Source organism: Centroberyx affinis, unplaced genomic scaffold, assembly GCF_046629955.1.
Source record: "Centroberyx affinis isolate AG114_WGS23_722 - 3 ecotype Tasmania unplaced genomic scaffold, CSIRO-AGI_Caff_v1 ptg000357l_1, whole genome shotgun sequence".
NCBI classification, from domain to species: domain Eukaryota; kingdom Metazoa; phylum Chordata; class Actinopteri; order Beryciformes; family Berycidae; genus Centroberyx; species Centroberyx affinis.
Window position 1 is genome coordinate 36,213 of NW_027279028.1, and position 25,030 is coordinate 61,242.

Here is a 25,030-nt window from a genome sequence, read left to right on the forward strand (position 1 = left end):
GATGATGTGACTGGAATCTGTTTATTATTATTGGGCCAGACTTCTCTTATGGGACAGGTAGGGCACAGAGAACGCCCCGATCAGACCAGAACAGACCAGATCAGACCAGATGGCTGGTCTAAAAAGTCATGAAGTCAATCTCAGACTAACTGACTCGATCGGCTGTAATACTGACTGACTACTGAACTACATGGGAGGCTGACTGATGAGCCGATGTTATTCTAATGGTTGGGCTAGAGATTACATCGCAGGCAGGACCTTAGGGTGGGACAGGGGGGAGAAATGTGCCGACTACCACTGGCCTGTCTGTACTGGGACACTGACCGAGACAAGGAGCCCTCTCCAGGTAGGTGCTGGTTTGTGTTAGGGGTTAGACCGATATATGGGGCCGATATTGGCCTTTTCTTTTTTAAATTAAAAATCAGATGTGGTCCAGTCAAGGGCTGAACAATCAATCGAAATTTTATCGAAATCGCAATATGGCCTGCTGCAATTTTCAAATCACAGGAGGCGCAATATTTGTTAAAGGTGAAATGTGTGTCAAAATACTATTTAAAGTAAATATTGTGGTGCTGCAGAGATGTCCTGGCCTACACATCATATTCTACAGACTTAAGAAAACATCTTTGTTTGGTACAGATCCCTGCAAAAATCACACCATAATCGTTTTAATACGTTTTTCAATGAAAATGAGAATAATGATGTAAAAATTATCATTCCCTCTAATATCGCAAATCATATCGCAATTGCAATATCAGTCAAAATAATCGCAATTAGATATTTTTTTAAAAATCGTTCAGCCCTAGTCCAGTCAGTGTGGTCCAGTCAGTCTGATATGATGGAGGTTCCTCTCTGATCACAGCTAGTCAAACTGTGTTATTATTATTATTATTTATATATGAGTGTTTTTTTCAGACTCTGGGTAAGATACTACAGCATTGCTCACTTTGTCATGTACTGCTGGTTTCCATGGTGTGCGCAGACTTGGTTTCCACAGTAATTTAGAATATTCCACTCATTCACACAGGGTATGAAAGCTGCTTATAAACGGCTTACTGAGAATAAAGACCTTAACCAGAATATGAGTTATTATTCAGCATTTTTTTGTGTGAACTGATTGAGTGAAACTGCTGCGAGGGTTGAACAGAAGCATAATGTAATGCAGTGACTAATCAGGGAATTCAATTCACTTGTATGACCCAACGTTTCCACTTGCTCTGTGTATCCACTCTGTAGACTTATTTTCTCTTTCTCTAATTTGTTTTCTTCCTTCGTCTCTCACTCTCTCTCTCAGCCCTCTGTCTGTCTGTTTGACTAGTTGAAGAAGGTTAAGTCAACAAACGGTGGACCTAAGATAGGAAGAAAGAGGGATGGGGAGGGGCTTTCTCTTCCTTTATTTATTTCTTATGTCTTTATTTTGGTTTTTCTCTTTCTGTCTTTCTGTGTGTGTGTGTGCTTTATTGGTATATATCCCACTCATACTTGACAAGAGTAATTCCACACTTACACACACACACACACACACACACACACACACACACACACTCCTCAAAGCTAAACTCCAGCTAAAAAGCTTAAAGTGACCTTTCCCTGTCTGCATCTTGCTGGTTCAGCCAGATGACTGCAGCCCTCAGGACTATCTTCCTTTGTCGAATTTCCTGTCAGGAGAACCAATTGCCTCTGACTTCCTGTCGGATTGTGACATTTCCTGTGGTGTGAGAGGGGGTGTTTGGCAGTTTGGCTTGAAGAGGCGTTTCAGCTGTTTTAAAGAAACAGGATGCAGGACACTGCTTTTGGCCACAGCAACAAAACACTGCTTTTGACCATGGCAACAAAACGCTGGTTTAGGCCACAACAACAGGATTCCGGTTTGGGCCACAGAAACAAAACTCTTTTAATCGCTTGAGACTGGACTTGACTTGGGTTCTGGTGACTTGGGACTCGACTCTGACTTGTACTCTGATGACTTGAAAAGGTTTCTAAAGTCTTGACTTGAGATCTTGTGTTTGTGTAAATGACTTGGATTGAAAGTGATGAGATTTGTTCCAGCAGACGACTGAATTTAAATTCTGTTTTCTGAATTTGTATGGAATGATCGAATTTATTGAAGTTGAAACTCATAATGCTCTTACCAAGTTTTTATCCTATTAAAACCATATTGCTTAGAAAAGTCTTAGATATTTAGTTTTCTTTAAGATATTAATACTGGACTGGATTGATACTGGACTCTTGATTTGTTCTGACTTGACTTGCTGTTCTACATTTAGACTTGAGACTTGCCTTGGTTAGAGTTGCGACATGTGACAGCTGAATATCTTCATGCAACAGAGGATCTTCTTGCCTCTGATTCATCCCAGCCAGTCACAACAACAGCCCATGCTGGATGCAGTGAGATGGATATCAGTAGATTAATAGCTCATTGTTTTGCTGTGGACATATTTAGTCATACACTTGAGAGGAGGTGGAAACTTGGCACTGCTATGCGTTGGACTATGGCTTGAAGTGAGTTCTGCAGAAGGCAACCCTAGAAACCTTGCCTATGAAACCCATTGGCAAGACTAAGAAATGCATGTGTCATGTGTGTAAATGAAGCTCAAGCTTAATTTCTATCACTGGCTATGTTCACATGCATAGAGAATTCCCTTCATAACTCGGTTACTCACGTGACCTGGCTTTGGGTTGAAGTATGAAAACAACATAACCAAGCCACCGCTGTGGTTCTTGAAAACTTGTGACGACGCCAAGGACGCCAATGGCATTTGTCCCCATTTGTTCCCCATGACTTTAGGTGTGCTGCCCTACTTTAACCACTAATAACACGGTTAGCATTATACGGGTCAACACAACACATATTATTGTTAGACTGATATTTTGGGCCATTTTCTGCCTTTTATATAGAATCGGATATGGTCCAGTGTCGTCCACCTCTGATATGATGCATATGCTGCAGTTTGATTGATTTTGTATTTACTGTAGAATTGATCAATACACTGGTTGTCTGTGGCAGTGGTTCTCAACGTGAGGTCCGGGGACCACCAGGGGTCCTTGATGGGTTTCCAGAGGGTCCCCAGCAAACTGATGAATTGTTAAACTTCAGCATTATTTCATTTACATGAAGTTAACACAATTAGAGAATGTAGAAGAATGACTGTTTTGATCATAGTTTCTCTGTTATCTCTCTACCTACAATACAGATAGTCATGGAATTCTGGACAAAATCATATCTAGCATTAAAAATATTCTCAGATTTGGGTCTGAGAGACAAAATCTCATCAATTGGGGGTCCGTGGCCCTAATGTGGACTAAAGTAGAGGTCCTTGATATGAAAAAGGTTGAGAATTACTGGTCTATAGGAAGACCTTAACCTGAACTGATTCTAATGAGACATTTTGATCAGATTCCACACAAGCATGCATGATGATGATGATTTTCATTTGTCTCCTGGGTTTCACTGGGAAGTTTTAGTGTCTCAAATGCTGTTTCTGAGGGTTTTCTACCTGGAGAAGAATAAGATACTGGGGGAAAAACACTTAATACTTAGTCATTTATTGGAATTTCTGGGGATAAAAATGATTAATTCATATAATAAATGATATTTCAATTGGAAGCTTTAATTGAAAAATATCAGTATTGGCCTTTTATTTGTTTATTCATTTGGATCCCCATTAGCCACCACCAAGGTAGCAACTACTCTTCCTGGGGTCCACACAAGTAAACATTACATCATAATGCAAAACAGTAATGTATTTCAAAATCCAAGGCAAACAGAAAATAACAACAAAAAAAATTAGCAAACTACAACAATGAAACAACAACAATAAAACTACCAATAACAACAATGACAACAAGTACCCACACTATATCTAAATAGTCAGTAAAACATTTGATACAGCTCAGGAATGATAGTAGTACCATTTAAAAACAGCATAAACATGACCAAGAAAATTCCTCATTAATGATCATATAGTCAGATATTATGTAGCAAAATATTTGGAGAGGGGCTGGTGTTCTGAACCATTAGGTGTTTCTTCAAACTCTTTTTAAAAAGCAGTTTTACTTGTTAAAACTTTTACAAATGCATATGGCTCAAACCCTAAAACGTACAACCGAACCTAAAAGAAGAGATCTTCCAAGTGATGGGTTTACTACTGAAGTCTTTTTTGCTGAGGACTGCCATGCGTGCCCGCTTCCTAGGAAGTGGGATGTATGGGCAGTGCAGCTACTGCTGAGCAGACAATCCACGGAACAGCCAGTACAATATAACCCTCCAGGACAAACTATAAAACCCCATTGACGCCAACTGTATCAATCCTCATCGATGTAAACGAGAGATTTCCCAAACAATCTTAAACTTCCTCGTGAACAGTCCCACAGAAACTTAGGCACATTTCATTTTACAGTTCCCCCGATAGCGGTGGCAGCTGCTCCGGATTGATAAAGCCGGATCAAACCCTGCAGAGCGGAATCCCCCATAGGAATACAGCGGCTGTACATGGGGAGATACCGACCAGACTAGACCGTACGGTCCAGAACAGACCGCGCGTTGTCTCTCTGTCTCTGTTTAATCTAGCCTTTAAACTTCTATCAAAGCACGGAACACAATGAGGTCCCGCAGCCAAGTCCAGTGACTCACTGATAACACACACACACACACACACACACACACACACACACACACACAGACACACGCTGGGAGAACTTGAGCAAAGTGTGTACCTAACCCTTGACCTCAAAATCCTTAAAATTGCATGTTCCAGATCCTCAGTGCTGTACTCTCTCTCTCTCTCTCCCTCTCTCTCTCTCTCTCTCTCTCTTTCTGTGTGTGTTTACATGTTGGAAGCAGTGCCTCTCACTCCGTCCACTTGACCTCGCTGCACAGGAAGAGAGAGAGAGAGAGCGATGTGTCATCAACCGGCGCACTAAAGCGTCAAACATTCGGCCAAGGAGTTAGTCGCCGCCTTAACACAAACGGCTCGATCCAAAAGGGGTTTTTCTTTTTTTTCTCTCCATTGCTGGGAAGGGTTTGGGCCGCCTCCTTCTTAATCCCCCTCCCTTCCTGTTTCCAGGGAGTCTGTCCACCATCTTCCTGTCAGTGCGCTCTCTAAACCGCTCCCACTAGGAACCTATCAAACCCCGCGTCTGTCGCTGTGGGGAGTCCGTCCTGTTTGTGGCCCTCTAGAACATTCGGCACAAGCAAAGTAACACGCTCAGACTCTTTGGTGGTTCCGTGACTCGATGACGTTGTAACCTATTCAGACTTAGTGGTAGTATTGATATTACTTCCATTAGTTTGCAGTAATAGTTTCCTGGTATGTTCCTGATTTGCTAACTTGCATAACTGTGGATGAAGATGCACATTGAGAAAGCGTCAATCTCCCAATTAGAAATGTATAACTGGGCTGTTGACCTAGTATTTTTATTATTTGGATTCTTATTAATATTGTAGGCAGGTTATATTCTGTTAAGTAAACGTGACCTTGGTATTATAAGGTTCTATCTGACCTTTTTGTCAAAACTGAGTTAGTCGCATGAACCTATTCTTTGAGTGCCTGTTGACATGTGTGTGGTGTTATTTTTTGAAAATAATGATTTTTTTTAGTCTGTAATTTCTAAAACAAAAGGACCCATCTCCATTTAAGTCAATGGATGCTGAAAACTTTGAAGCTCAATATCTCAGAACTATCCTGAAGGCAGATAGAACCTTATAATTCTAAGCTCACGCAGTGTCAAGCCAGCCAGACTTTCAAAGTAAAAGTATAACGTCTGGTTGTCAATTTTCAAAATAAAACCCTTGCTGTCAAAAATACATCGCAATGTTTCTCGCATTAAGATTAAGTAAAACAAACTATAATTTCAGGAGGAATCTGTAGTAAATGAAAGTGTGATGATGTTTGATTTTGCTAAAATGTTCTGATATATTTTCCCCCCAAAAAGTGTCACGTTTTAGACTTTCAGTTTAGGAGTTTTAGTGTCCCTTGATGGTCTAAATGCTTAAATGTTTCAGAGGCTTTTCCACCCGGACAAGAACACAATTCTGGGGGAAACGCTTCACCCTTTGGAATTTCCCACAGTTGTTTTGGCATGAAAATGGTCAAATGTGAAGATATCGACATGGTTGTATGTGGTGCTCTGGTCTCAGCTGCTGATCGCTCCCTTCCCTTCCTCCGCTCTCCACAGGGAGTCCGTCCCGAACTCTCTCCACCATGTCGCTGTCCGTGCGCCCGGCCAGGCGCCTCGTCTCCAGATCCATCACTAGGAGCCAGAGCTTCGCTGGAGTCAACACCTACGACAAGCCGTACAGGTAGACACACACACACACACACACACACACACACACACACACACACACACACACACACACACACACACACACACACACAGTCGCACACATGCATACACATTGTGGGGAAGTACAGAGTTTACAGGACATCCTGTCAGGTGGAGCTCCACAGACAGACAGTCTGACTATGTGTGTGTGTGTGTGTGTGATTGTGTATAGAGGGACATGTGGGTGGAGTTTTGAGAAGCTGGGGAAAATGAATTGCACTGTCTCTCCCATACCAACTACTAGGGCTGGGCAATATATCGATATTATATCGATATCATGATATGAGACTAAATATCGTCTTAGATTTTGGATATGGTAATATGGTGATATGGCATAAGTGTCTTTTCCTGGTTTTAAAGGCTGCATTACAGTAAAGTGATGTCATTTTCTGAACTTACCAGACTGTTCTAGCTGTTCTGTTATTTGCCTTTACCCACTTAGTCATTATATCCACATTACTGATGATTATTTATCAAAAATCTCATTGTGTAAATATTTTGTGAAAACACCAATAGTCATCCCTACAATATTGTCACAATATCGATATCGAGGTATTTGGTCAAAAATATTGTGATATTTGATTTTGTCCATATCGCCCAGCCCTACCAACTACTGCTGAGGTTCCCTTGAGCAAAGCACTTCAAACCCAACTGCTCCAGTGGAGCTGCTCAGTGGCCACCAGTAGAAGACTGTGGTTATACTGGGCAGCTCACAGTGTGGATGTGTGGAACTGTATGACTGTGGATCAGGGTGTTGCTGGGAAAGAGCATGGAGCTGAGTCGACTTTCCCTGGATAAATAAAGATTAAAAAAGAAAAACAAAACGTTGCATTAGTGGGGATTTTTTCTTTGTCAGATTTCTTGTTATTGGTGCAGTGATGGAGACACTCATACATTCCAGACACTCACTACTGTTACAACTATGGTACACTGGACTAAGCTGTAGTCTTAAATGATGACGACAATGACAATGAAGATTTGATTGTTTATTTAAAGCAGTGGTTCTCAACATGGGGTCCACAGCAAATTGATGAATTGTTAAACTTCAGCATTATTTCATATCCAAGAAGCTAACACAATTAGAGAATGTAGAAGAATGACTGTTTTGGTCATAGTTTCTCTGTTATCTCTCTACCTACAATACAGATAGTCATGGAATTCTGGACAAAATCATACCTAACAATAAAAAATATTCTCAGATTTGGGTCAGAGAGTCAAAATCTCATCAAATGGGGGTCTGTGGCTCTAATGTGGACTAAGTTAGGGGTCCTTGATATGAAAAAGGTTGAGAATCACTGATTTAAAGGATCCCCATTAGCTGATAATAATAATAAAAATGATAATAATAATAATAAGTGATTACATTTATATAGCGCTTTTTTAAGTACTCAAAGCGCTTCACATATCGGGGGGGGGGGGGGGGGACTCAACTCATCCACCACTGATGCCATGTTTAATCAGCTAATCTTCCTGGGGTCCACACCTGACATACTATGCATAACACATTACATGATAAAGGTTAAATTACATTAATATACACTAAATTACATCAATATACATTAAAATAAAAAAAAATGCAAGCTTACATTGTTAGGAAATAAAAAAAAATTAAAAAAAATACATTGATAGACAATTCAAAGCCAGTCAACACTGAACGTACATTTAGGTAGAATACTAACTAAAAATCAATATATAGATCATATTTAAAAAGAATGAGAATTATACAACCCATATGAAGCGGAACACGAATATTGAAAACCGGTACAGAGTGATACCTCCTGCTATTCAGTCTGTCATCTGCATGCCAATAAATCCCTCTGCATAATCTTTTTGAAGGATGATTTATTTTTTATTAGGCCGGATAGCGATCATCACGACGATAGGGAGGGCGACGGCGCCGATTTTGAACGCGATGATGTCATTATTGCAGGAACCTATCGGTGTTCAGCACTCCGGGTCTCACCAGGAAGCCGAGCAGGGCCAGCAGAATGTTCACCACGTCGACCAAGTCCAACCCGCCGCCGAAAATCCCCCAGCCCGAGCGCCTGGACGAGGTCTACGAGGCACTGAAGAAAGGGCTTCAGTGAGTAACACCACACAATAGAAAAGTTGTCTTTCTCTGGGTGGAAGTATTCCCACTACTTTGGTTTTATCCAGTAAAAGGACGACAAGAACGTTAGCTATCTGGTTTCTCTTATCATTCACATAGAATCTTGAATTTTGAAGGTAACAGAGGATGTAAGTGCCAAATTAGTGGCTGTAACGGAAAAGTAGGACTAGTGTAACAAATTGCTTCTTACAGGGAGGAGTAAATAATAATATTACATTATATTGTAGTTCCAGTCAATCTTTTTGTCTGTGTCCTTTTACGTCCTACTGTATCAGTCCTTAACAACTTATCTGTGTGTGTGTGTGTACCCAGGTCCTATCTCCAAGTTCACCAGATAGAGTTAGACAGCCTCAGCAGACAGATGAAAGAATCGAAGAGGAATTCACGACTGGTATGGTCTGACATTTACTTTCATTACTTTAATAAATTTGTATGCATTGGACATGGACACAAATACAAATACTTTTGTTTTATGGCTTATTTTTTGTTGTTGATATATTTAAATTGGCTAATACTGTATATGTTTTTTTTAAAAAGTGCACAAATTTGCATTTCAGTTGGAAGTTTTTTTTCTCCAGTGGATAAAGTTGGTAATTTACATAGGGATTTGTTTGTTAACTTGATGAATTATTTACAAAATGCCATGACAAGAAATCTGTGCCTTTATTATTATTTACTTTTTTCATGTAAAACAACCATTATAAAGAAATGACAAAAGATATAAAAACTATTTTTGTCAAGACATGCCATGTCTACAAGTGAAGTTAAAAAAGTGTTTTGCCCTTTTGTAGGGAAAATGCCATTTTGGGAAAAATTATCATTCGTTTTTTTTTCTTAGCTGGTATAAAAATGTATAAATTAACTATTTATAGTTGTTTTTCATGATTTATATATATATATATATGTGTATATTTTTTTTTTTATAAAACCGCAGTAGTTATAGCACCAAAATCTAATATCTCAAAATATATCTAATATCTCAGACGACTGCGCAAGTAACTGTGATCGAGGGTCACAAAATGCTAACTGGCTAACCAAGGCTAATGCTAATTTCTGTACTGTTAGCATTTTGTGACCTTCGATCAAATCACTTTTTTTATAGTGTTGCAGTCGTCTGACAACAGAAACAGAAAGATATGTCAGTGGCAACACCTGTATTGTGTTATACATTACATTGAAACACAAAATAAGTTATCACGGACAGATTTACGGGCGACAGAAAGTTGGCTTTTTAACCGATCTATACCCTGTGGACATACGGCAGCCATGTTTGTGAAAAAGGTCTATTCAGAAAATGTTCTGCCAAAGTGAAATATCACTTAAAATGAAGAGTGTCAAATTGTATGTCTTGTTTTTTATCACTGATGGTTTGATGTCCCCTCCTTCCTCAGGGCTTCCTGTATGAATTGGACAAGGTGAGTTCGCCATTGGACACAAATTCTCCTAACTAGTGATGAACCTTTTGGTCTACATAATCTCTAGTGAACTAAGTTGGTGAACCTCAGTTGGCTTTGACTGAGGTATTGTGAGCATCATTGACTCTGTGCTTCCCTTTGACAGCAAGTGAAGGTGAATGAGCGGTTCATACGGCGACTGGAGTTCCACCTCAGCAAGGTAAGACTTCCATCCGCCTTTTCCGGGTCTGTAGACGTTATGGAAAATTATAGTTGTCCAAAGAGTTTGGGAAATTTGTTCAGAAACGCTTGACTGGTCGGTTTTTGTAATCGCATCGCTTTTAGATTACATGATCACATTTGCATAGATTACTTTTTGATTACATTTCTGCAATCGCATTACTTGTGCAATATATTTAGATTATGTTTTTGGTGATGAGATTACTTTTACATTGCATTTAGATGTCATTTTTGTAGTCACATTACTTTTCGATGACACTGAGATTAGTTTACACTTTAGGAATCATGTTATTTTTTACCATAACCATATTTGATTTCCCATTTTGTAATCATATTTCATTTAGATTACATTAAAAAAAATACATTCCTCATTAAATAAGTCCAGTGTGACAGTTGTATATCTAAACAAGAACATTACATTTAAACAAGCTGTTGTATTAGAAACTGAGGTGTTTTAACACAGGTGCTGTGTGTGTGTGTGTGTGTGTGTGTGTGCATGTGTGTTTTGTTGCTTCAAGACCAGTCAAGCCTGTGTTTGGCTGGGAGCCAGTAATGTCTTTGGACTTTAGTCTGGCCTAGGTCACACACACACACACACACACACACACACACACACACACACACACACACACACACACAGAAGGTAGACATTCCAGAGGTAAGTTGTTTAGTGAACCACTTAACTGTTTGAGCTGAATGATAACCTTGCTTGGTCTGCTGTCACACATGGGTCATTCTCCCTCTCTCTCTCTCTCTCTCTCTCTCTGCTCTCTCTCTCTGCTCTCTCTCTCTTTGCTCTCTCTCTCTCTCTCGCTCTCCCTCTTTCAATCTGTGTATGCGTGTTAAGAGTTAAAGTTAGATCACGGCATTCTGCTTTATTCAATAGAATACAGTGGATAGTGAAAGGAAACATGGCATTACGACTATTATTATTATTATTATTAATAGCATTACGACTATTATTTATTATTATCATTTTATTCTTCATTCGTCACCATGCAGAGATGAGAAATGGAGGAGAGCGAGAGAAACAGAGATCTGACTGCTTTAAGGACTGTCATTGAGCTTATCAAAATTTAGTTATCCACATATTTGGGGTCTTTGAATTATACTTTATGCTTGTGTGGTATTATGTTTTTTTTAAACAGCCTTTTGTGGTTAGATATTTAAAAAAAGGTAGAAAGTATGCATCAGTGTTATGGCAAATCTTTGATGCTCAATATCTCAGAACTGCACTCTACCCAGATAGAGCCTTATAATTCCAAACTCACAAGTCACATGCTGCCATCTTGGATAAGTTTAATTGGAAAAATCACTTAACAACTACCCAGGGACTGGATGTGGAAGGAAGAAGGAATGAAGGAGTGATGGATAGGTTGAAATACAGTTGGTAGCATTAGTTAAATCAATGAAGACAAACCCTGGTCCTTCCAAGCTATAATAGCTAACTCTACCCAGATGGATGGTAAAGAGCTAATTGGGGTGCAGGATGTAGCCCCAAGTTCTTTCTCCTTCTTTCTTTCCGTCTCCTCCCCTTACAGTCAGACTTTTAAAGGTCTGTATTTTGTTTATTTCACTTCCTCTCTTTTTTCCTCGTATGCCCCCTGGAGAGCAGTGGGCTCTCTGACCGCTCTGTGTGTGTGTGTGTGTGTGTGTGTGTGTGTGTGTGTGTGTGTGTGTGTGTGTTAATGTACATAACTAACTGCACATGTTTCTGTTTACACTCACATGGACCTGTGTTGTCACCGGCATATGTGTGTGTGTGTGTGTAAGTGGGATCTTGTGGGGTGTCCAAATGTACCAGCAAGAATAGAACACCCTGAAAACACCCTCACTCTTATTTCCGTGTGTGTGTGTGTGTGTGTGTGTGTGATAATCCCTCAGTCTGACCTAGCCAGAACTTCTGCATTGCAGAGGATTTACTTCATCTCTCCTCTTCCTCCTCTCCCTCACATCATTTTGTTCAGTGCATTTTGCTCTTATGCCGTCAGTATTTAGCCGATGGCATGGCGCTTCCTCATTCACAAACTAGTAGACTGTTGTTTTATGCGCAATGGGGCTGACTCATTTGGGAAATTGGGAGGATTAATTGCACTGAGAGGAGATATCATCTCAGAGTTTCACCCACCCATGCGTGTGACATCATTTCTGACCCGCTGTCACGATAAGCGGGTCAGTAAACCACATCAGCTGTGCTCACCCACTGATAATGCTCTGATGACTCATTAGCACTGTTTGATCAGTAAAGTTTACAGCCTCATGTTTCAATCAGGGAATCAGACTGATGAGTAATATTACATGTAGGAAACCAATAAAACCTCAATCACAGGATATGACTTTTTGGGATTTTTTTGGGGGGGGGAGGGACAAGCAAAAAACTAATAACAATATGATGCCCCGTTGTTATTGCCATACAATGACACACAGCATCAATCAGCTCTACTATCTACTATGGAAAGTTGCATTTTACATCATTCCTGACATGTGTGCCATATGCTGTCACCATTATGCGATGCCAAATGCCAAAAACTATGTGTACTAACCAAGAAAACCAACACAGTAAAGTCGATTTTTGACTTTGTGAAAGCGAACTGAACCGTCTGAAAAAAGAAACGATGTATTATTCTCGCATCAGGTGCGAACCAAGGAAGCGGACTATCAGGTGTGAAAACGCCCTTAGTACAATGTTGTGGATAATAAAAGGATGTAGATGTAGCTAAACAAGGGTTTGACTGATATGGGTTTTTGAAGGCAGATAGCGACGTTCTCGGATTGAAACTGCTGATAGCTGTCCCATTAGAATCAGTTCAGGTGGGAGCGTATCTATGTTCCCAGGGTCCTATGTTCCCCAGATTTATATGGCACATAATGGGAACATGACAAAGGGTCCTATGTTCTCAGGGTCCTATGTTTAACCCTAACCCTAACCCAACCCTAAACCCAACCCCAACAGAGCTGGGGAACATCTTTTTCAGGTTCCCATTATGTGCTATATAGAGCTGGGGAACATAGGACCCTGGGAACATAGGACCCTGGGAACATAGGACCTTGGGAACATAGGACCCTGGGAACATAGGATCCTGGTAACATAGGACCTTGGGAACATAGGACCCTGGGAACATAGGATCCTGGGAACATAGGACCTTGGGAACATAAGACCCTGGGAACATAGGATCCTGGTAACATAGGACCTTGGGAACATAGGACCCTGGGAACATAGGACCCTGGGAACATAGGACCCTGGGAGAGTACATACAGTATGTAGAACTGGGGAACATATGACCCTGGGAACATAGGACCTTGGGAACATAGGATCCTGGGAACATAGGACCTTGGGAACATAGGATCCTGGGAACATAGGACCTTTGGAACATAGGACCTTGGGAATATAGGACCCTGGTAACATAGGACCTTGGGAACATAGGACACTGGGAACATAGGACCCTGGGAGAGTACATACAGTATGTAGAACTGGGGAACATATGACCCTGGGAACATAGGATCCTGGGAACATAGGACCTTGGGAACATAGGATCCTGGGAACATAGGACCTTGGGAACATAGGACCCTGGGAACATAGGACCCTGGGAACATAGGACCCTGGGAACATAGGACCCTGGGAGAGTACATACAGTATGTAGAACTGGGGAACATATGACCCTATAGGATCCTGGGAACATAGGACCTTGGGAACATAGGATCCTGGGAAAATAGGAGCTTGGGAACATAGGACCCTGGGAACATAGGACCCTGGGAACATAGGACCCTGGGAACATAGGAATGACTCCGTTCAGGTTAAGGCCTTCCCATTGGCAACCAGTGTAGTATTGATCACTTCTACGATAAATATGGAACCAACGAAACCGCATCACATCAGAGATGGACTAGATCCCATTACTGAGTCGTTGTCCTTCCTGGTCCAGATCGAGGAGCTGTATGAAGCCTACTGTCTGCAGAGGAGACTCAGAGACGGGGCCAACAAGATGGTGAAGGCCTACACCGCCTCTCCAGGCAGCAAGGAGGCTAGAGAGAGTCTGTCTGAGGCCAACAAAGGATACAAGGAGTACACAGAGGTAAGGAGAGAGGCTGTGGGGATGTTAGATTTGGATTTAAATTAGAGTAAACTTTATTGATCCCAATTTTTGGGCGAATTGCAGCAGCAAGTAGTAGCAGGATGCAGGAAAGAAGAATAGTATAGAAATAAGAATAGAGCAATAGACCAATAGAGGTTGATGAAGGTCATGTAAGGTTTTGTTTCATTTTATTCTTCGAGAGACAGAAGCAGAGATAAGAGTTCAAAATAATGTAACTTGAAACGCAACAGGTGCTCTCTCTCTCTTTCTCTGTCTCTCTCTCTCTCTCTCTCCGTCTCCCTCTCTCCGTCTCCCTTAGGAAAACAAAGGCTGCAGTGTTAACGCTGCTCGCTTGGCAGTGGCTTTGAAGTTTGTGGCTGGTGTCAAAATGATTTCCTCTCCTCATTCTCTCCTCCTTTCCTCCTTTTCAACCTCCCCTCCCTCTCTTTCTGCCCCCTCTCTCCCCACCCCCCACACATACACACACACACCTCTCTATCTCTCCTGTAGAACATGTGCGTGCTGGAGAGCGAGTTGGAGAACCAGCTGGGGGAGTTTCACATTAAGATGAAAGGTACGAAGAGCGAAGGATGATGGTGAATTCACTCCTCCCTCCTTCTTCCTCTCATTTTCCCTTCTTAAATTGACCAATCTATCCTCACCCATACCCTTTAAAAAAAAGACTAGACAAGATGGAACTTCATTGATCACCATATTGCGATATTTCTTGAATATCGTGATATTTTCAGAGCTACCGAATAATAATTATTATTATTATTACCCTAGAAATTTGATGTCATTTAGAAGAAATAAACAAAAATACCAAAAAAGCTTTGTGTCTTCTATAGATCAGTGCTGGTCACTTTATTATTATCATTATTTGTGGGAGTATATTTATTTCAATATTTATTCATATGTATTTTATATATGTGATATGTAACTTCTCCCTGTCTGTCTTCCAGGTCTGGCTGGATTTGCTAGGCTGTGTGCTGGAGACCAGTATGAGGTTAGTCTCACACACACACACACACACACACACACACACACACACACTCTCTGTCAGTCTTTCTCTTTCCATGTATCCCTCTATCTCTATTGCTTCCTGTCTTTCTCGCTCCACTTTCACTTTCAGTATCTAAAAAAAAACCTAATCTCCCCCTCAGGCCCACGTCATTCAGCTAGTATTGAGACTCACACACAGACACACACACACACACACATATTCTAACAGGCATTCAAACACTGTTTACCGCTCAGGAAAGAACACGGACACACTGTTCTGTTTTCTGGCACTCATAGTTTACCCTTCAGGAAAGAATAGACACACTATTCTGTTGCGTGACAAACAAATTGTACACACACACATCTCTAGTTGACATACAGAAGAAAGACTGATGGTGTGTGTGTGTTCAGATCTTTATGAAGTACGGTCGGCAGCGGTGGAAGCTCAGAGGGAGAATAGAGATCAATGCCAAGCAGGTGTGGGACAGTGAGGAGATGGTGTTTCTACCGCTCATCACCGAGTTCCTCTCTATCAAGGTGAGTCCCTCCCTCGCTCTTTCTTTTTTTCTGATTGTTTTTAGTATCATTTGCTTATTATTTGCCTTGGTGACTACTCAATTGTTTCTGTTTAGTCCGTGGATGCTAGCTACAGATGTTTGTATAGTTCCAGTCCTGCTGGACTATTATGTCGGCGGAAGGTTGTAGTGCAACAACGTGATTCGTGCTCCACTGTCGTCTCCTAGGTGACAGAGCTGAAGAGCTTGGCCAATCACGTGGTAGTAGGAAGCGTATCATGCGAGACCAAGGACCTGTTTGCCGCGCTGCCCCAGACGGTTGCCGTGGATATTAACGACCTGGGAACAATTAAACTAAGCCTAGAGGTCACATGGAAGTGAGTCCTGGCAATCATCATTCATTCATTTATGAAACACTTCTCTAATTTTCCATGTTTTTATTCTCAACTGAACATTTTCTCTGCCTCCATCCCTTTTTCTCTCTTTTTTCCAGTCCGTTTGATAAGGATGACCAGGTGTCAGCGGCAAGCTCCGTCAACAAAGCGCCGACCATCAACAAGAGATTCTCAACGGTCTTCAACCAGAGTCCGCCTGACACCCCGTCACTACGCGAACAGGCTTTCTATGTGAGCTTTTTTTTATTTCTGTCTTATCCAGAGTAGGGTTCGACCGATATGTGTTTTTGAAGGCTTTGGGGTTGAAGCTGCTGACTTAAAATTAGACCACTTTCATTCCCAAAGAATTGTATTCATATTCACGGCTGGGACTCCCATAAGCATGTCAAAACCACTGCAAAGCAAAAACACTATTCCTAAAAGTCTAACGCTCCATGTTGTTCTGATAGGAAAAAAATAAAATCAGCTTCTATCACTATAAAGCTGCAATTAGTACTGTAATTGTTAATGATGACCGAAACTACAAGGATATGTAGTTTCTCAAGCATATACGCCATAACAATAAACCTCAAATAATATTAAAGGATATGCATACATACACACATTCACTGATAGAGTGCAACAAGCTGCCTGTTCTGACTGCTGCTTACAGAGTAGAGTAGCTTTGTGAGGCCCAAAAAGGACCAAATGTCTTGTCTGTCTCATGTGTACTAGGGTATACAGCTGTGGTCAGTTCTGAATATCCTTGGCCAATTTCGGACACACACTCTTCGATGCAGTTTCCGGTCGTTTTAGCACTTGATATGAAATCAAACATATCTGAGAAGTTATGTAAATATCTCATCAGTCTGTCTGTCAGATTTGGCCATGGGTGTTTCGGAATTGGCCAAGGGTGTCCGGTTTTGGCCACCTGTACGTTAGTCATGTAGATGCAGTCGGGTATGAGTAGTTGTGCTTTACAGTTGATTGTTTGGAATTTGCTACAGGCTGTGATGTAGTTTTGTTTGTGTGATATTATACATTGGCAGTAATTTGTCTAGTCTAGCTGCTGTTGTGGTTGTGATGTCATGGCTCCATGTTTCTTAAACTGAGTCGAGAGACCGTAAATGTGACATGAGGCTGTTTCTGGTGGGTACCTACATGGTCATTAGACTGGGTCTCATGGTGAGAACTCGAAGAAGCTCAAGAAGTCCTGCGCTAAAGGTGTAGACCAGTAGTTCTCAACCATGTGCCATCAGCTGGAATGAAAACCTGTATACTCTTGGGCCTCGATGGCACATGGTTGTGGACCACTGGTGTAGAGGTAGCATTTGATTTCAGCCTTCAACCGCCAATCCCCACCTAACTGTTCCATTGCCCTTTGTTCCACCTGGCGGCCACTTGTCGTGTTCAGTCGTTGCCTCGGAGTCTGACCAGGCGGCAGCGCTGGGTGTTGCTGGACGTCTTCAGAGATACACTTAGCCACAGCTGCTCCTGTAGTGACAAGTCACCCGCAAGACCGGCCACTGCAGTAAGTCATGATAGAGTAGAACCTTAGAGAACTTAGGTGCTAGGACCCCATATGACTACCCACTGCAGTAAGTCATGATGGAGTAGAACCTTAGAGAACGTAGGTGCTAGAACCCCATATGACTACCCACTGCAGTAAGTCATGATGGAGTAGAACTTAGAGAACGTAGGTGCAAGAACCCCATATGACTACCCACTGCAGTAAGTCATGATGGAGTAGAACCTTAGAGAACCCGAAGAGCTAGAACCCCATAGCAATACTCACTGGTGTAAGTTACCTAGAGCCATAGTCTCCATCAATTTGCCATGCAGGGTTTCATTCCAACTGAACACTAAGGTACAGCAGCTGATTTCACTGATAAGCACCTTCAACCGGAGAGGAGGAACTAATCAGTGAAATCAGCTGCTGTAGTGATTGGTTGGAATGAAAACCTGTATATGCATGGCTCTTGATGGCACATAGTTGAGAACCATCGCCTACTTGTACTTGTTCATATGAGTTGAAAACATGGTGTCGATGGAAAGTTACTTTGAACTTACAAACTTAAAAACACAGGTGATCTCATCATTATAACATGATCTTGTTACAACATAGAATCAACAAATAAGCTCCAAAGTATTTCATATGTACAGAAACATATTTCAACATACCCTATACCGTTTAAACATGCAGGATTTAATCCTGATTTAAACATCAAGGATCATTTTCTTCATTCTGAAATACCCGGTTCAAAACACAATTTAACATGCGATTCCTGATGTTGACCGTCATTCGTGCTATGTACATTACTAGACATGTAAAAAAAAAAAAAAAAAAAACATCAATCAAGAAAAAGAAACAAAATTCAACTTCAACTTCATTTTCAACTCATATGATCTAATAATTGGATACCGCACCGAACAGCCCGAGCGCTGTGGCTACACTATGACTAGAGTGTACTTGTACCCATCCACTAGTGTTAGTAATGATGGGGTAGAAACTTTGAGAACCTAGAAGGTAGTAATAACCACTCACTGGTATAAGGTATGATGGAGAGGAACCTTACAGAACCTAGGACCTAGAACTCATAGTGTGGAACTGATAGTGTGGAACCAGAGAGAATGTATTAAGTATTTACCACCACCCAGTGTCAGTTATGATGGAGAAAAACCTTCAGATCATGCAAGTTCTGACCAAACCTACCGTGATTTAGTGGCACCTACAAGAACATTGAATCCGTGTTCCTTCATTCATCTGTATTAAGGCAATGTTCCTACCAATCCAAGGTCTTCTCTAGAACTTACGTGCTGCTTGCTTATCCATTATAGCCCCATAGTATATCATTTTCACTGTTGTTTATATTGTAGCAGATATTGTCAGATTCCTGGAGAAACCTTTCTTCTACAAAATGTCAGCTTTTGAGTAATTCAGCAATTGTGCTCCATGCATTTTTCAATGAGATACAAGGTTTCTGTAGGACACAGATTCTCTGAGACTGCACATTATGAGTTTTGGAGTGTGTGTCTGCTTGGCAATGTTTACTTAAGTGAATACTGTTGAAAAGTCAGTTTCCAATTGGTTGCCCTTGTGCAATGCGCTCCAGTATCCTCAGAGGTTGGTCATTGAAGCAGAATGGAACAGAACAAAAGCAGAGTCGATTACTGCATTCTGTGTAAAGAGGAGATAATTAAGAAGAGCAGGCAGTGGACTTGACCTCGCCAGATTGTCTAATTAGAGAATAAATGTGTGCGCCATGTTGAAAAAGCTGAAGTAGCCTGAATCTGCAAAATCTGTCACTGTGTGCCAATGGAAATGCAATCAGCAGATTTGCTTGAATGAATGCTGTTGACAGAGTTCAGTTCCAGTCTGTTGCTCTGGTGATAATTGACTGCTCAGCGAAGGCGAGGAACACCGAGTCAAAGGCTGCATGTCGTACTGAGAGAGAATAATCAAGAGGGAAGAGTGTGTAGAGTGAGGGCCAGCCAGTAGGGCTGTTATCTGACTAATTCAATATGCAGTGTGGCGTTGGCGAGTATTAGCCAGCTAGCTGTCAGTCTGCCGGAGCTGATGGCCAGGATCCAGAATGGGAATGGGGCCTTTAGCTTTCTCTTTCCGGCAAGCGGTCTCCATAACTTTTCAGCTGAACTATCACGATGGAATTAATTGCATACACAGTTACATTTACTGAATCATAGGTTCCACTTTCAGCACTATTATCTCCCCGCGAACAGTGTAGACGTTTCTACGATTCAATATGAAATCAGCAACAGAAATCTTCCCATATGGGTCAATAAGACTAACGCGACCCCCTTTTTGCGGGTCCGTGTCATGAAAACATTTGGGAACTGCTGTGTTAGATTACATTGGATTTGACCCGAATCTTTTCGCTCCACATCATGGCAGAAATATTGTTGTATTTGAAAAATCTTATTAGTGAAACATGGACTGGCCTTGCTGCAATGGGCCACCACACCTGACACAATGTTTAAACCGGTAATCTACAAAATGACACTTTGTCTGCTCTACCACATTCACTGCCAACCCTGCCCATCTAGACACTACTTCATCACTCTTCTACTTACTGTATCTCTCTCTATCTGTCTCTTTTCTCTCTATCCTAACCTTTTGAATATTCCTTTATAATTCTTCCTCTTGTAGAACATGCTCCGCCGTCACGATGAGTTGGAGAACGGAACAGCCTGGTCCAATTCATCAGAATCGTCCGATGATTCCTCCAGTCCTCAGTTGTCTGTCGGAGGGCTGCGCAACTCCACACACCATAAGGTAACACAGTGGACTCTACATGTTCTTTCTCTTCTCTTCTGCTCTCCTCTGCTATGATTCTATCTAGCCCTCTCTTTTCTGTTTGTCCCTCTGTCATTATCGTTGGTTTTTCACTACACACCTTTCTCCTGTGTCAGAGAGGACATTGAAAAGACGTTTGATGGTAACAAAGGAACTTGGGTTGAGTTTGAAAATCACTGTGCTACGCTGCATGACTCAGGCTGGAGACACACTACATGACCAAACAGACTGTCGAAAGATTAGACATTACATAATTCAGGGAACACACACTCGACGGCCATGTGGATTTGCTGATCACACACTTGACTACCAGTTGGATTTGGGAATTACACACTTGACGACCCGTTGGATTTGGGGAACACACGCTACTGGAGTTCTAAGAACATGCAACTGCCCAAATGTGGAGAAAACAAACTCTCGCACAACTACAACACAGAACCAGAACAATTTGCATGCAACAATTTGCTTCTGTACTTTTTTTACTTCTCTCACACCAAGTTCTCACTGGCTGTTGCTGGTCTCCATTCAGATCTGAGTGACCAGCTCACACTACAGAAGGACGTCAAAGCTTGTTCAGATTCATGTCATAAAAATATAATGTGTTCGAAATAATGGTTATGGTCCTGACTGGATCGAGGGGCAAGAGATTGAAGTCCTGAACCCTCACACACTACAGGATCATCTGTACATCCAACCCAAAGATCTTGAAAATCAGCCATGATGCCAAATCTCTCTGACTCTGTCTCTATGTTTCTCTCTCTCTCTCTCTAGCCAGTAGTGGTGACTCCAGAACTCCAGCCGACTGCAACTGGAAGCTCCTCCCCTCCGATTGACATATCATTTTGCCCCAGAGACTCCGCCTCCTCAACGCCAAACTCCGCCCACAAAGTCAGAGCTGCCAACGAGGTGCACAGCATGACAGAACGCCAAGGGGAGGGCCAAAGGTATTGTTTCATTTGCAACTACTTGGATTACCGTATTTCCTCTAATAGTGGCCGGTAGTCAATTAATTAAGCCGGGTCTCCGATAATGGTCAGGGCCATGGTCGACACGAACAAATAAAGGCTGGCCCTAAATACCTGGTACCTGTTATATAATGTAACTGTAGTCTGTAGTAACGTACAACTGCCACAAGATGGCAGTATGCCACAAGATGGCTCGGCTGGTGGAAGTCTCTGGAGCATGCTGTCGTCGATTACCGTAATTATCGGTAATGCATTGCAGTAACAAAAAAACTGCTACCTAATGTACCCCAACAGAAGCAGATCAGAAAACAAGGAGGATTCATACTAAAATATGAGTAAATATACTTATCAAACAGAGGGAATTAGAAATAAAGTCCTGTCTCTAATATAAGCCTGCTTCCAATAAAGGCCTGGTACCCTCTGCAGTTGTGGTAAATAAAGGCCCGGGCCAATGTTAGAGGAAATCCAGTATATTCAATTGAATTTCCTGTTCTGTTTCTTGTGCTTTGTTTTCTTCTGGACCTGTACTATAAACAGTAACTAAACCCCAAACCCAAATCTGTGGTGAAGCCTGACACCTAATGGTGAAAAGTAGGGTACTGAACTGGCCATCTGCTATTGGCTGGTCTTTGGTGCCAGGTGATGTCACCTTCTATAGAGTACAACAGGTGGTGACATTACTCTTAATGCAATGGACAAGTGTGTTGAAGTCTCGTAACATTTTCCCAAATTATATATTTCGTTGACTGTTGCCATTGATTTCCTCTCATTTTTGCTTTTCACGCGAAGAGTTTGCGAGTCTTGGAATATGCAATGTGCTGTATCGGTTATGCTTTGATTCACTGATATATGAATTGATTGACAGGGAGGACGAGGAGGGGCCAGTCACGACGATGACGACAACACCCGGAAACGAGGACGAGGAGTCGGCGAAACAATCACCCCTATCACCTGCGGGCGGGGCGGTGCCTAACGGCCACGCCTCCCGCGCCTATTCGCGGTCGCTGAGCCACATCAGCGAGAGCAGCGCTGACGGCGTCGTCTTGACGGACAAGTCCGCCTGCGATTCGGGCGAGGCGTCGTCTTTGGCGTCCGGGATCTCGATCAATGACATTGAAATGGAGTTGCCCGACAGAACGGCCGAACCGTCGAGCCCGGTTGCCGCGGACGCCGAGCTGTCGCCGAAGACGGAAGAAGAAACCGCGGCGGCCGAGGAGGAACCCACAAAACACGACAGGGAGGTTCGCGAGGATAAATCCGGCGCTTCCCTTGCCGCCTCCACCTCCAGGACTGAAAGTGCGGACACACAGTCGCAAATGAACCCACAGTCCGATACACTCTCGGAAAGCACAGATGTGACCTATATAGCCTGCCGGGTGTCGGTGGAGGAGGAGGAGGATAAGCCGGGGGCCGCAGTAGATTCCGCGTCCAGGGAGGGTGAGGGGCCGGTGGACAGCGGGGTGGAAGACGCCCTCGGAGCCGTCATCTCGTCTCTGGATGATTACAGAGGACAGTTCCCCGAGTTACAGCTGCTGGAACAAGAGCTGAGGCTGCTGCAGGTTACACTGAAGGTGAGATGGAAGTGTGCACGGACAAAGCAATCCTGGCTTCAGTTCAGTTTCAGTTCAGTTTGGGCAAGTGAGTTGTATTTTAAAATATCAGCCCCGATATATGGGATATCGTGAACACGATATCTCTGGAACGCCTGGAGGGAATTTCATTACATCTGGCATAAACGTCCACTTGGACTCAAGGATGAACTGATTAGAATTTGGTGGTCAAAGGTCAAGGTCAAGGTGACCTCACAAAAGACGTTTTTGGCCATAACTGACCAATTAATTCGCTAATTATGACAAAATTTCACACAAATGTCTAATAGGATAAAATTATGAAGTGATGACATTTTATATCCAAAAGTTCAAAGGTCAACTTCACTGTGACATCATAATGTTTTGCTTACCACTGTAGCTGAGAAAACAATCTTGGGTCATTCTACAAAAACGGTGGAAGTGCTGTCACTTACTTTTGCAGACACCAAAATCCTTTAAGTTGACCTAATAATCACATTAATTATATATGTTCAATAAATAAAGACTGTCCTTGCAATGATGAAACAAAGTTTATTGGCAGAGGCATACAACCGTGAGGCGGTTATTTCTAGTTATTATTATTTTAATATCAGATGTCTGACCAGAGAAATCATTCCAGTGTGGTGTGGAGGATTTTACTCAACAGTCTGTAAAACCTGCAGTGAAACCTGCCTCACTCTGCCTTAAGGAGCTGCTAACACACCTACAACTATTTCATTAGTCTGGCTAGTGGAGAGTTTTAGTGTCCCATGATGGTCTAAATGCTGTTTCAGAGGCTTTTCCATCCCAACCCTGAGCTTTTGGGCACGAAAGTGATCAAATTTAAAGTTCATTTATTAATTAATTCAAATGTTAAAATCATCTAGTTACAGACTAACTTGGCTTGAGAATGTCTTCAGCAACCTATTGGCAAATAATGAAAGAATTACCTCTACTCTATCATTACCATATATGAAGAATTGACGCCAGGGCTTGAGAAGGGTCTGAGGACACAATGACTGGATAAAGCACTGTTTTCATTCTGGCCCGCCCGGTGAGCAGCATAGATAAAATACCGCAGGAGGGTGGACTGTCCCGCACAGTACAACAAACGAGAGCGGAGCGAGGAAGAGAAACAGAGCTTCCCAGAAATCCCTGTTTCCCAGGGGGAAAGGCAGGAGTAGGGCGCGGACCTTCCTGCCCCTCCTGAAGCCTTACCCACCCCACAGTGTGCTGGGAGATGTTAGTAGAGTGTGTGTGTGTGTGTGTGTGTCTGTGCACTTTGAAGCATGGCGTCTACTTTCCACGCTCTTCCTCATCAAGGTTATTCTCGTTAACGAAAACTAAACAAGGAAAACTAGGTGTGAAAAAACATTTCCGTTAACTGAAATAAAAATAAAAACGAGGCTTTACAAAAAAACGATAACTAACTGAAACAGTACTGTACTAAACTGTACTAAAATAAACTAAAATTATAGAGAAAATGTCTTTAGTTTTCGTCTTTGTCAATTTATTTAATACATAAGCCTAGTATTTAGAATTTTTTAATCTCGCCCCTGACAAATAACAAGTCAAAACGAAATAAAAATAAAAACTAATGAAAAATGTAAAACTATAATAACCTTGTTCCTCACTGAGTCATGGCTCTGATGCCAAAAAAAAACCCTAAAAAACAATTGCAATACATTTTGACCAGAGTGCATTTAAACTGTGGTCTGGGACCTCAGACTCTACAACAGTAATAGAATGTTTTAATGAGATTCAGTTTATTGACAGAGAAAGGTTTAAGAGCAGCTGCTTCAGATGATGTTTTTTATTCGCTCTGTGTGTTGTTTTTGTCCTGCAAAAACCTTGTATCTCCAATTTTTCAGTTTTTATGATATTTTATTTTATCAACACCTGACATTGCACACCTTGTGAGATCACTGCCCCCAAAAAATGCATTAAAAACCAAACAGTTCAGCCGGTTGTTTAACACCCACCTTCCAACCCCAGCCATTTTGAAATCTTTGTAAAAATCCATTAACATCAATGGGAAAAAATGGGAAATCAACCAGTTTGCCTCAGTCCCTAAGGAGTAGACTCCTTGGAGATATGAGGTTTCTGCAGGATCGACTCAGTGTTTGACATAAGGGTGTAACCCGGTT

The 25,030-nt window shown here is 41.9% G+C and overlaps 1 protein-coding gene across 1 annotated transcript in view; it reads left to right on the forward strand.

The window, feature by feature from the left end:
• Positions 1 to 282: 282 nt before the first annotated feature.
• Positions 283 to 25,030, forward strand: part of LOC139641213 (rho family-interacting cell polarization regulator 1-like) — a gene marked incomplete at its 3' end in the record, with an annotated part of 33,382 nt that continues 8,634 nt past the window's right edge. The window contains exons 1-16 of the mRNA XM_071515500.1: positions 283 to 346; positions 6,178 to 6,301; positions 8,258 to 8,410; positions 8,750 to 8,828; positions 9,829 to 9,852; positions 9,998 to 10,051; positions 13,995 to 14,144; positions 14,655 to 14,718; positions 15,107 to 15,150; positions 15,558 to 15,683; positions 15,890 to 16,038; positions 16,155 to 16,287; positions 17,450 to 17,581; positions 20,204 to 20,329; positions 21,122 to 21,294; positions 22,181 to 22,886. Coding sequence (XP_071371601.1) covers positions 283 to 346; positions 6,178 to 6,301; positions 8,258 to 8,410; positions 8,750 to 8,828; positions 9,829 to 9,852; positions 9,998 to 10,051; positions 13,995 to 14,144; positions 14,655 to 14,718; positions 15,107 to 15,150; positions 15,558 to 15,683; positions 15,890 to 16,038; positions 16,155 to 16,287; positions 17,450 to 17,581; positions 20,204 to 20,329; positions 21,122 to 21,294; positions 22,181 to 22,886 — 2,301 coding nt within the window. The remainder of the gene's footprint in view (positions 347 to 6,177; positions 6,302 to 8,257; positions 8,411 to 8,749; positions 8,829 to 9,828; positions 9,853 to 9,997; positions 10,052 to 13,994; positions 14,145 to 14,654; positions 14,719 to 15,106; positions 15,151 to 15,557; positions 15,684 to 15,889; positions 16,039 to 16,154; positions 16,288 to 17,449; positions 17,582 to 20,203; positions 20,330 to 21,121; positions 21,295 to 22,180; positions 22,887 to 25,030) is intronic.